At 45.7% G+C, this 13,642-nt stretch overlaps 1 protein-coding gene across 6 annotated transcripts in view; it reads left to right on the top strand.

Annotated features, from left to right (window-relative positions):
• Positions 1-13,642, top strand: part of ITSN1 (intersectin 1) — a 1,732,490-nt gene that overhangs the window by 173,312 nt on the left and 1,545,536 nt on the right. For all 6 annotated transcript variants that reach the window (XM_085621357.1, XM_085621360.1, XM_085621358.1 and 3 more), the window contains exon 3: positions 9,890-9,982. In XM_085621357.1, coding sequence (XP_085477483.1) covers positions 9,890-9,982 — 93 coding nt within the window. The remainder of the gene's footprint in view (positions 1-9,889; positions 9,983-13,642) is intronic.

The raw sequence follows: 13,642 nt of genomic DNA, 5'->3' as shown, positions 1-13,642 counted from the left end.
TGGTTGTGTTGTTGTCCAAAATTTTGAATTGTACTTGAATGAGGTCTTCACTGGAGATGGAAGAGAGCTCTGGGATATGGTGGAAAATTTGTAAGATGTTGGGCCTGTTTAATGTGTCCAAACTTCTCCGTGATGTATATTCAGGTGTAAAAATGATTGTGTTATTCTCCTCCTCTTTATACCCTTGAGCTGTTTGGCTGGCCGCGAGAGAATATACGACCGAACGTCGCATGTTTGTTGGAGTTACTCCATGGTCGTTAATATCGTGGGACCCCTGAAACTCACAATTGTTCAGTGGTATTGATACTATCATTTCTCTGTCCAAAGCAGTCTGCTGAACTTTCCTATGGTTTTCTTCATGCAGTTCCTTAGGAAGACTGCCAATACTGACCAATTGCGGATTCACTTCTGATTTGTGCTGTGACTGCTCTTCCATTTTGTTGGCTGGTCTATTCAAAATTGGTTGGGATGTAGTTGTTAGATCTCGCCTTGCTATCGCGTAAGCGATCGCAAAGCGAGACTATTGAAAGCGGGTTTGAAAAGTGCTCCCAAAAAGCGGATTGCATTGCTAGCACGCGCACAATCACACGCATCGTGCCGCCATGCAATCCGCTTTTTGGGAGCATTTCAAAGGGTCCGCTCCCCCGCCTGGAATGCGCTCCCCCGCCCCCAAGCGCGCACGCGCCATGCTCCGCCGGGATTGTCTTTTTTTAAACTTTAAACGCGAGGCGCGCGTGCGGCCAATGTTTTTTTTTTTTTTACAGCGCCAGCTCCTATTGGAGAGAGTTGGTAGACCAGTACGTTCATAAATGTGGACTTGAATAAATGTCCTTTCATTTACGTATAACAACAAACCTACGACATAAGGCCCATTCACATACCGCACAGGCGCCCCCCCACTCCAGTCGTGCCGTTCTTTCAATGAAATTTAAAGAAAAGAAACACGGTCGCGAAGGAGGCCTTGAGCTTAATCCATGTCTAAAACGTTCACATCCACAAATTGCGTGTCGTCTGGGGATTCAGGGAAAAGAACCCTGCACGGCCTTCCAACCATCAGCCCCTCCCCCAATCATACGTCATCCATACGTACGTCATCCGTCTGCCAACGTCACTATATGTCTGATAGGGAAACAGGAAGCCTCCGCAACTCAGTATGAGCAACTTTCCTCAGAAAGAAAGTGACGAGGCAGAGCTAGTGAGGCCTCAGCTCACACACACCGCCCTCTCCTCCCAGCAAAGAGCTTTCAAGTGGCTCTTGGAGTCCCTCCTCGGCCCCCACCCCCAGCTGCTCTGCAGGCACAGAGGCAGACTGCCCAGGCTGCACGTTCACACTCTCACAAACAGGTCCCCAGCAACACGCCCAGCTGCCAGCAGGAGTCCCAGCAAGGACCTGGGCAGCCCAGTGTGCGCCGCCAGAGGGACGAGGGCACCCCCACAACACAATGCACACAAATACTCTGCAGCCGCCCGCCTCACATGGCACAAAATACACTGCACCGCCCGCATCACAAGGCACGAAATACATTGTAGCGCCTTACCAAAAATGCTCAAAACACGCAAAAGACCCCACAAAACGCACCTAGGTATTTTTCAATCGGTTCCCAGGCTATACAGAAAGAAAACAGCAGGATGCTTCGCAACACACCGCAAGGTTCAGCTAGCAAAACAGGCAAACGTGCTCCACACAATGTAAATAAACAACCTGCATGCAGCCAGTCGCCCATTAATCCACAAACACCACAACCTGCCCCCGGAATACACTAGTTTGCCCTACTAAATACACAACAGCACGTTGTACATGAGAAAAGGGTCTCATTGGGACACAGTGCAAGCTGCAGATGCCATATGCACTCGTCCACACACACTACATTTCCATTGCAACCCCTTCTAAAGCATGCTTCCCCTCCCACACCACGAGCAATCAACAAAGAGCGCCCACTCCGGAACCAAAACCCCAGCTCCTTAAAACGTAAGACATAAAAGATCTACACACCAATCTTCTTGCAGATCCTCTCTGTGCCTCCATATTCAGAGAGCTTCAATTATATTCGGCCGTGTGTCCTGCATTTTTTAATGGGGTTGTTTTAATATTGTTTTGGGTTCTTGCAAAATCCAGTCTCTTTAAAGTTAGGCAGAGGGGGGGGAAGAAAGCACTTTTGCCTTGCCCCGTTTCTACAAAGTGCTGGGCACCATGTTCGTGCGGGGAGGTGGCGCGGACTATGACGTCACGCAGGACGGGACGCCCGGAGGGTTCCAGTACACAGAACTTTGGAGCGATGGCGGAGGCTGCAGAGCAACATCCATTATTCTTTCAGAATTCGGGGAGGCTTTTATTATTTGTGTTATGGCAGGTCACGGCTGCACGTCTTGGTTATCTTTTTTCGCGTGGGATACAAAAATCAAACCTACTGGCTTTATCAGTGCTTGTCTTTAAGGAGGTCTTATGTGAACAAGCATTTGCAATGCAATAGGTCTCGCAGTTACACGAGTTAAAGCTATTGGCATTGTAAATGACAATGCCAATAGGCATTGTTATTTGCAATGTCAATAGCTCAAACTCGCGTAAATGCGAGACCTAATGCATTGCAAATGCTTGTTTTTAGTATGGATTGATGTTTCACCTGGCTTTCCCTTTGGAAAATTGGAAAACATTTCTGTGATTCCAGATTCTTTTGTGTGGGAGCCTTTGTTGCGGGTATTTTTTTGGTTCGAGCGTCGATGAGTTCTCTGACGCCCAGTTGTAAATCCTTTGCCTTTCTTAGTTTTAAGTTTTTGGCCTTTTTTTCAGACGTTTCTTCACCTTTCTTGAGAGTTTTGCTCGGTTCTATAGGATGCTCTAAATTAGTGGCCCCACTGATAATACAATGCTCATTCTCATTGATTACGGATTCCTCAGGAGATGATGTCCTTTGACGACAAAATGATGGCGACTGCAGAGCTAGTGAGGATATGTTTGAGCACAAAATTGGTTTACTGACTTGTGTGTTCGTCGACGTCTAATTCATTTCTGCTGAGGTTTTCCCCTCGTGATTGTTTACACTACTCCATACCCTTGCAGTTTGTGACTCATTGGGGGGGCATGTTGCACCTGCAGAACTATTCATGCCCTTTTGTATGCCATCTTTTGAAGTTCCTTCGACTGTTCTTTGGAGGCTCTGAACTATGGTTTCCTGTTGTCTTTGCTTTAGTTCTATAATGATGGACATTAATACTTCGGGAAAAGTGCTAAGCTTCTCCACAGTTGGAAGGCATGAGCACCTAGCTGTTGGCTGCAACCTCAGTAATTCCAACTTTTCATCGAAGATGTTAATTTTAGCTTCAATGTTAATCATGGCTATTGCAAGTGCGTGTATAGTGTCCATTTGAGTTTCCAATTTTTGTGTTTGCCATGTAAGCGCGTTGATGGTCGTTGTTAATGTAGAATTTGAGGATAGCAGGGAATTTTGGTTGTAACATCCATTGTGGAGTGTACATTTTGTTTTGGCGGTGGTGTGGAGCAAATTCTTATCTCCCGAGAGACTATTCTCTCTCTGTTCCTCCTGCAACGAGAGTAAATTTTGATCAAGAACAAAGCTGTGAATTACTGATGAATTCCGTAATGGGGCCGGGGACAGAGACAAATCATGCTGGTTGTCCCCTCTCCATGCCTGTAAATTTTTTTTAACCTCTGCACGCATTTGTTGGCTAGCTCTATTTGTTTGCTCCAATTTTGACGATATTTCCAAGACTTCCAATTTTCCCTGGCTTGATTCCTCTTGCCTCCCTCTCTGCACTTCCCAATATTTCCTGATGTACTTGCCCTTACCCGGGTATGTCTTGTTCTTTTTCCCCAAGCAAAAGAAGATCTGAAGCTTCAAGCCTTTTCTCCTGTGTTCCCGAGCACTCGGGCCGCGTTGCTATTTCAAAAACTTCTGAATTTCCCAGCTCTAGCCTGTCTTTCTCCATTACAACACTATTCCTGTAGGGTGGCCGTGTCCCATTGCCCAGACTTCCTGTTTCGTAATTCGGGCAGTTATTGGTTTGTGGTGTTGAGTGTACTAATGCACTGCTGTAGGACTTACTTTTTCCTTATGGATTTTGTCCAGACGTTGGTGGCGTTGTTGGCGTAAAATATTTACAAATTGTCTTATTGGTTGATTTTAAGTTTGAGGTTGGTGGTTGCACCGTGGCGGTAGATTACAACTGCGCTTGCCCCCTTGTCAATGGCTTTTATCTAAAACCTGTTCCAGTTCCTACGCCGGTTGGTTTGCCCATTCTGGTATGTTTTTAATTTTTTATTTTTTATTACTGCCTTCGCCACCAATCTGTCCCAACAAATGCCCACAAGTCCAGGGAGTTGGTGACACAACCGCGGGGTGGCAGGGCTTTTATTTGTTTATTTTTATTCGTGTTTTGTTTTGAGTGAGGCTCTGTCACTGGCGCTAGTAGTACCTGGCGTTTCTTCAGGCTGCTGCTGTTGGAGGGGCCGTGAGTGGTGGAGGAGGGTGAGCAGGGAAGCGTAATAGTAGCGAGGGGAGGGTAGGGGCATGGGTGAGTAAATAGATGGGAAACCTCAATTCCGCTCCTGACCACGGCTCTCCTCCTGCCCGCTCCCACTGTGCACTTCTGCACTTCCGCTCTGGGGCTGCGGCCCTCCTGTGGGCCTCCTGTGGGTGCCTTTGGACTCTCTCGCGGCACCCTTGGCTCCCTCACAGCACCCTTGGCTCTCTGGCGCGGATCAGCCGCCTAGCCTCTCTCTGCAGTACTGCACTGCTCTGTGCCACTCACCGCTCCTGAACCGGAAGCCCGAATTCTGCTACCTGGTGGAGAGTCAGTCTCTGCGTTTCCTCCTTCCGGAGTTCGTGTACACCTGCCACCCATATAGACAGAACAAAACCTTTTCGTAAAACAAAACAACTTTTTGTATCCTTCTCACTGCCACATAAAGGCAATCCCATATAAAAATCTGGCATTGCAAGGTGGATTGTCAAATGTATACAAATTTGCTATTACAAAGCAAAACGTACACTATCTATTCCCTCTAAAGCCCACTCTACCCGAAAGATAGGGGCTTCAATGGCATTTTTAGGTAACATTCTCCTAGATGACATCTGCAAAGCAGCTACATGGTCTACACCGCACACATTCACAAAACACTGTGTAGATGCGCAGGCAAAACAACAAGCTAGTGTGGGCCAAGCTTTACTCAAAACGCTATTTAAAACTACTGCAACAGATACTGGTGGTCGCTGCTAAGGAGGAGTACTGCTATGCAATCTATGCACAGCGTGTGATCTACAGCTCATATGCCTCGAACGGAAAATGCTACTTACCAGTATGCATCTGTTCTTGGCATGTAGAGCCCACGCCCACCCACCTCCCCAGCTACCTTTATCTGTTGCAGTATTATCTTATTTAGATACAACATACATGGACCTCTATTTCTTACAAAACTCCATTTCCCTTCTTGGCGAAAAAACAATCGGACGATGGAGTCGATGCCCATGCGCACTATTGTCCAAAGGAGGAGCCACCTATCTCGTGACTTCCAAAGACTTTCCAGGACAACAACAAAGTGCAAACATCCGGGCCCAGCACCAGATGGCGATCTATGCACAGTGTGTGGATCTACAGCTCTACATGCCAAGAACAGATGCATACTGGTAAGTAGCATTTTCCTTTTTGTTGTTGTTCATCTTTGTCTCTCCATGTTTCCTAGTTTGTTCACGGTAGTAATGCAAACTTTGTTAGATTTCGTTTATGCCTAATGTTTTTTATTATTTGTTAATTTCTGTTAAGGAAGATGTGTGCTCTTGCTCTAGACTCGGGCCTCTTTGCTATGTCACATTAGAATCCAGTTGAGGAATCTTTGAATGACAGTTAATCAGTTGTGGATGAGCTTTCGATAAAGAATACCTTCTTACCTGCACCTTGTTCCTGAGTTTCTTTTCTGGTGGAAATGTACAATTTCACACACATAGGTTACAATACAGTTGTGGCAAATGTTGTGGGTCTTGTTATAAAAAACTGTGACTAAAGATTTCACTTTACCCGATTCAGACGTCTCCCTGGTGATAGCTCAAGATTGTACTGCATACTTACCGGTGCTTGTCCCGAATGGTTGTGCTGGTGGCTACATTTTCCAAGGCTTTTTATAAACAGACTGTGCTTACAACTTGGTTTACATGTTTTAACACATTTTATCGATTTTTCAATTAAGAAAGAAAAAAGCTGTAAATTTGTGCATAGTTTTCTAAGATGCACATGGTATAACTGTACTTGTAGCAAACATTACAGTGAGTGTCTCTCCATAGCTACCACATCTCAGTACATTCCATCCAAAGTGTCAACTATAATGAACATTCCATTCGGATTACATTTATAGAGAAAAAAAGAAAGAAAAAAAGGTCAATAAACTCCCACCCCTAACACCCCTGGTTCTTGATTTCTATGTCAGTGGTACATTATGCTCACTTCCTGTATTTTGGGCGCTCTGGGATGGGTTAGGACTAAACTACATTTCTTAACGTCCGGGCCGAAGTGGGATATGTTCAGGTACCTCCAGGCTGTGTGCCCTACCTCGGCAGCACCCATTATCAGTTTGTTGGCAGGTACACACTACAAATCCATATACACCAGTATCATACATCCAGGTCCCCCGTGATGTGCCATGTAGAAATGAGAAAGGGGATTATCCCTAATCTAGTTGTTGATCAAGTGCCTTAAAAGCTTCCAGCATTGAGTTCCATTCCAAGGATATTGGTATCTTCCGTAGCCCCCTGTACTCCTCCCTGTGTATAGAATCACTCTCTGCCCTCCAGCACCTAATGACATCCTCCCACTAGACTTGTATACTGGGTGGGGTAGGTGACTTCCATCGTCTTGTCTGTTTGGTAACAGCAATGATAAATCAGCAAATCTTACTTGTACTTTTTGAGTTTTGGGTCTGCGGTAAACCCCCAGCATGCAACTTTCAAGTGAGCCTAGCCATGTTCCCCTAACCACTTGGTTAATGTCCCTGATTATTCGCATCCAGTACCCTGAGAGAGTTGGGCATGAACACATCATATGTATAAGTATTGCATCTGGCTCAATGCACCTGGGGCATTGCGCTGATACTCCCGGGTACATCTTATGTAACCTACGCAGCGTGAGGTACCTCCTCTGCAATACCATGTATTGTATGAATTTAATATCTCGCTATCCTGGATTTTTTTAGGGTAGGCTAGCATTCCCTCCCAGTCCTTGTCTTCAAGTTGTTTCCTAGTTTCCGCTCCCATTTACCCCTTAATGTTGTGAGGGATATCGCTGCATGCATACGTATGCTTCTGTACAGCCACCTAATTAGGTGTCTTCCATTACCCATCAGGTGTAGGGCATGCACCAGCTCATGTGTTGGTGGTTGTGCATTCTCTGGAGCCCAGTGTTTTCTGACCCATCACGTCACATGTAGTGCAGTAGGAACAGAGAGTCCCTGCTCATGTGCAAAGTCCGTATGGCTAAGCAATATACTCAGTCTCCGAACAGCGCTCCCATCGTTGTTACCCCCACCTCACCCCACAGTCCTATGCTAAGAGTCGTAGCTATGCCATTGGGAGTGGGTATACCCTGCAGCGGTATGTTTGGGGCACATGGCACTGTATGCCTTGTATATTGCGTTGCCCGTTTCCAATACGTGAGAGCAATTCGAAGCACCAATGGTGATTCATATGGAACCTGCACAGGTGGCATACAGTAGTGTCTGTAGTGTGCCTCTTGAGATTGCGGAGACGTCGTAGCCTATTTCATGGAGGTTGCGACCTGCCAGTCAGTATGACAACCATTGCACCTGACTGGCAAAGCACTATTCCCGGAAGTCCGGTGCCCAAGACCACCCTTATCTGTTGTGAGCTGTAGTTTCATCAGTCCAACCCTCCTACAGCCCTTCCCCCATATTAAGTCTATCAGTAGTGTATTGAGCATTGTGAAATAGTTTGTAGGAATCCTGACCGGGAGATTAACAAAGTAGTACAGTACGCGAGGAAGCATCACCATTTTGGATAATGCTATCCGGGCCGCTACTGTGAGTGAGAGGGATGTCCAAAACGTAATCTGGGATCGCAAGGAGGACATCGCTTTATGGAGATTGCCTTCAAGTAGGTCCAGAGCAGACCTAGAGATCTGGATCCCGAGATATTTAAAGGTGATCTGTGCTATCGGGAGTGTCTGGTCGACAAAACGTTATATCTTGGATCTGTTGGTCATCTAGGAATAAATACGCATAAGATTTATTTGCATTAATCGTTAGATAATCTCTCCAAGTGGACAAAAGTGTTAGCTATGGGGGCCAGGGTCTCATGCAGGTCCCAAACCTAGACAATGATGTAATCTGCATATAGTGACAGCGTTTGCATGCCACTTCTTTTTGGGATGCCCCATTCTAGTGCTCCCTTGCGTAAGTGTAGTGCTAGTGGCTCCAAAGCTAACACAAATAATATCGGGGACAAAGGGAATCCCTGCCTTGTGCCTCTATGTACTGGATATGCACGGGAAATGTATCTACCAATCCGAACCCTTGCCGTCAGTCGAGTGTATAACAGTTGGACCCATTTAAGATATTCAGGGTTGAGGCCAAATCTGCTGATGGTTGCTCGCATGTACTTCCACCCCACCGTGTCAAATGCTTGTCGCATGTCTAGTGAGATACAGCCTGCTCCCCTCAACTTTGCGGTAACAGTATCCATTACGTGGTATAGTCTTCTAATATTTAGGGACGTGCTGCATCCTGGTACGAAACCGCATTGGTCCGTATGAATTACCCAGGGTAACAGGGAGCAATCGTCGCGCTAGTACTTTACTGAGCAGTTCATACTCATTTAATAATGACAAGGGGCGGTATCCTGTAATGTCTTTAGGGTCACTACCGGGCTTTGGGAGAGAAGTCACTAGTGCCTGCATCGTGGTATCCAGTAGGTGACTGGTTTCTTGGGCCGTACTGTACAATTTTTCTAGGTACGCCACCAACAGCGTCAAAGTGGCATAAAACTCCACTGGGAGCCCATCTAGACAAGGTGTTTTATTGCGGGCAATTCGGTAATAGCTTCTTTTATTTCTGTGCATGTGATTGGCGCAGCTAACACTTCTCTGTCGGAGTCTTATTGCTGGGGGAAGGGGAGTCACAGAAAACTGCATTAATAAGTTTGTGTGTTAACGGTCACGTTATTTGATATCGTGATTTCGAGTATTTGGGTCGGGGTGGCCCATCCCATATTTTTTGCTCTAAAAGGGTACCTGCTCTGTCCGCCTCAGCGTGTGACTTCTGTGTGTACGCTTGGCAGTCTATAGTCCGGAGCCGCTCCAGTAAATCAGCATCATTAATACACGCCTCCTGCAGTGTCGTTGACTTGGCGGGGTCACGTAAGACTGCCTTCTCCAATTCTCCAAGCGTCTCTTCCACCTGTTGCAGCTCCCTGTAGATTGTTTGTCTTGCCCCCTCTAACGCTCTTATTGCCGTCCCCCCAATCACGGTCATGAAGGCCTCCCATTCAACCACTCTTGTGGATGCTGTATTTGCGTTCTCATTAAAGTAATTACGGATAGTGGATGCTAGCGTTACAACTTGGTTTACATTGGTGTGATTCCTGTGACCCCACTGTCCAAAGCTTCCACCTTTTTTGAAACCTAAAAGATAGTCAATGTGATTTACCTCTTGTAAACGAAAATTCACAATATTGCAATAGTATCCAGTCATGGTAATGCTTGACTGCATGCATTGAATCAATGGAGTTTCAGATATTTGATGTGTCCTTGTCTTTCATATATAAATGCGTAGCATTTCGAGTTCTCGGAGTGCACCCGTAACTTCTTGAAAACATGTAATCAGATTTTGTCATTGCTGTTTGCTTCTAAGTTTCTCGTTTTTCCTTGTCAGGGAACGTGGATATCTGGACGATAACGGTAGAAGAAAGAAATAAACATGACCAGCAGTTCCATAGTCTCAAGCCAACCGCTGGATTTATTACAGGTAAAATAAAAACATAGTTTTCATTTAAGCTATTTGCTTACTGGTTTGTAAATATCATTATACTGCAACATATGAAAAATAAATTTTAAATACGTCTTTTAATGTGAAAAGCCTGAAAAATGCACTGTGAAATAGAACCTTATTTTCCAAGTAAATTAATTACCATCAAGTTATTAGTTTGGTATATATGCCTGTACTGTCAGTTTTGGTGCTATATGGTGCTGTGTGCTTTGTTACTTCCAGAATCCTCCTGTCCTGCAAAACCAGAAAACTGACTATGCCAGCTTTGCATTCTCTTCTCCTGAAATAGTTATGGTTTGAAAAATTAATTTTAACCGATTTAACCACCAAAATTAGACCGATTAGTATTCATGTTAAAACATTGTTTTTTTAAAACGTTTATTATTTTAATGGTCTTAGAAAATAACACATTACAGCAGGCATTATCTCACTGAATTTTCTATGTCACAAAATCACATGTCGAAATAGAATTTGCAGTTTTATAGCACAACTGTGCAGTGCAAAACCTGGAGTGGAGGTTTCTCTACACCGTCCTAGCAAACATGGGGGTTGGACAGGGAATCATATGGTGGGTAGGACTGCTGAATGCTGACCCGGTGGCCAGGGTCCGCACGGGACGCACGATATCAGAACAGTACCGGGTGGAGAGGGGCATGCGCCTGGGGTGCCCCTTTTCCCCCTTGTTGTTCGCTCTGGCCGTGGAGCCACTGGTGTGTAGGGCGCGGACCGGCAGGGGTACAGGGGCATAGAACTGGGAGGACAAGTACACCACATAGCGCTATACGATGACGATCTCCTGCTCTTCCTGAAAGACACGGGGGGGGGGGGGGGAGTTGAGAGGAGCGGGAACATGATGGAGGAGTTTGACGCTCTCTTGGGCTCCGGGTTAACGGAAAAAATCCCGATTGTTTCCGATAGTGGCTGGCACACCAACACCAGAGGGGCTAGGTGAGTTTCAATGGGAACCCCGGTGTTTTCGGTATTTGAGTGAAGGTCCTAGTCCATACCTTCCTGCCCCCCCAACCCGCTTATTGATTTGTTGATGTATGTCTTTGTTACCATATTATCCATTCGGGTCAATACCGCCTTCCCAGAAATCTGGCAATTGAATGCCAGTAGAGCCAAATGAACCGTTTTCAGTTCTCTTCCGTTGGACGACTTCTGTGCCTCCTCTAGAGACCAAAAGCCATGAACCTGATGTCCCAGCCATGACCCCCACCCTGAAGGGCTGGTGTCCGTGGTCATGACCATTGGAGCAAGAGGAGCCAAGACCCCTCCCTTCAGAAGGTGCTCCCGAACCAACCACCAGGAGAGATCCCTCCAAACTTGATTCTGCACCCTGATTTTGAGGAAAATATTTTAGTAGCTCGGAGACCAATTGCACAGGATCCGCCTCAGAATCTTGTGTGAGTGAAACCTGACAAAAGGGACGAGAAAAATAGTCCATGTCAAATGACCCTAAACTCTAAACCATTCTGAAGCCTTTGGCCTTTTTTGTCTTAAAAGGTTCACAACATGAGCCTGAAGACTGTAACGCCTTATTTTCTAGTAAAAGAACCAGTCACAGTTGTGTTTGAAACTGGGTGCTTATGCACACCAAATCCTGAAAGGGAACAAGAAATGTTTTCTCCCAATTGACAAGGATTCGTGCTCCTGGACAGCTGTTAATACTGTAATGATGTGACCAGTAATTTAATCTCTCCTGAAGACTCTAGGAGCAAATAATCTAAATAAGGATTAATGAGGATTCATGGAGGCCCTCTCTGAAGACTTTAAACCGAAGGGAAGGATGCAAAATTGGAAATCCTCCCCTGCCACTGGAAACTGAAGAAATCTCTGATGGGAAGACCTGATGTGTACATAAATAAAGGAGTCTTGAATATCCACATACGCCAAAAAATCCTCTTGGTGTATAATAAGAATTATCGATTGGGGTTTAAGTGCAAACCCTTGACTCCTTCCAACAATGCCTTCCGTTTTGAACCATTTTAGCACACATGGGTTTATATGACCTATTCTGCAAAGCCTGTTGCATAACCTTTTTCCATTATGTTTGATAACTAACGATCCATAACATTGGTTATCTAAGCCTGTTGAAAATGCTGAATCTTACCCCCTTGGCAGAGAATCGGATGGTAATTGTCAGAATCTCTTTTTAGCTAATCCGGTCTGCTTGGTGAGATCTTTTTTAGAGAGAAAGATAAGGGTTGAAATTTTCTTCTGAATGATGAAGAATGAGATTCATGCTTTGGAGATGCCTTAGCTGATCCCTCCCAAAACGGTCTACTGCAGTACTCTCCTTTGTAAGGTAGAGAATGCTTGCGCTCCTTGAACGCCTCAGAGAGCATCACGATCAACTGGTCTCCAAAAAGCATTGCCCCCAAAAGGGATCTTAAGAAGGATTGATTTATCAGATGGATCCGCTTTCCAGTGCCTCATCCAAAGGCTGCTCCTGGCTGTAATCAATGTCCCAGGTGACATAGCAGAGGCCCTGATTATATCCAAAGAGATGCCTGCTTTCTAGGGCAGATTCTCAGCCAAAAGTCTTTTGAGGCAGAAGGCCACCCCTTTATCTAATGAATCAGTTGGTCTGCAAGCTTCAGGATTAAGAAGAAGCTCAGGTAACACCTATACTAAAAACAAAAACCCACAGCCGACAGTACAGACCGTAACAACTTCCGTTCTATCTCCAGCATCCCCACTCTAGCCAAACTCCTTGAAAAATGCGTCCAGTCACAACTATGTGCGCACATAGAAAATTTCCATCCCCGCACCAACACCAATCTGGCTTTCGTAGTGGGCACAGCACTGAATCGGCTCTCACCCACGTGATGGATGACATCCTAATAATGCTTGATCGAAATGAATCCTGCCTCCTTATCCTATTTGACCTCCCCTCCGCATTTGACACTGTCAATCATGACAATCTCCTTTTCATTTTGGAGCACAGGATGGGCCTCTCTGGTCAGGTGCTGCATTTGGTTCTCATCCTTTCTCCAGCACAGGTCCCAAAGAGTGAAGGCGAACCACTCGCTCTCCCAGCCATCCCCAGTCAGCATGAGGGTTCCCCAAGGGTCCTCCTTATCTCCCATTCTCTTCAATTCGTTCCTGGAACCTAATGTTCTAAAAACCTTGGAAATTCGCTTCCATATGTATGTAGACGACACCCAACTCTATCTGAGAATCTCCTCCCCGGATGACATCACTTCTCTCAACTCCACCCTACTGACTACCCAAAACTGGTTAACTGCAAACCACCTCCTGCTAAACACCTCCAAAACAGAATTCCTCCTCATTTCTCCCCCGAAACATACTCCTAACATCGACCTATGGACGAACCAACTTACAGCCTTCAACTGCTCCCCCTGCATTATCGACTCGGCAAAATCTCTAGGAATTACCCTGGACAAGCATCTGAATATGAAGACTCACATTAGCAACGTGTGCAAGGGAGCTAACCACCTTCTGAGAACACTCAGGAATCTCAAACCTTTCCTACCTCAAGCAGATTTCAAGCAAGTGGTCCAAGCGCTTGTTCTGCCGAGACTTGACTATGGCAGTGCTACACTATGTGGCCTCCCCAAATACACTTTGGCTCCCCTAAAGGCTTCTCTGAACGCTGCGGCAAGATTGATCACA

Source organism: Triturus cristatus, chromosome 8, assembly GCF_964204655.1.
Source record: "Triturus cristatus chromosome 8, aTriCri1.1, whole genome shotgun sequence".
NCBI classification, from domain to species: Eukaryota; Metazoa; Chordata; class Amphibia; order Caudata; family Salamandridae; genus Triturus; species Triturus cristatus.
Note: the sequence above shows the minus strand (reverse complement) of the source record. Positions and strands in the feature narration are given on the sequence as shown.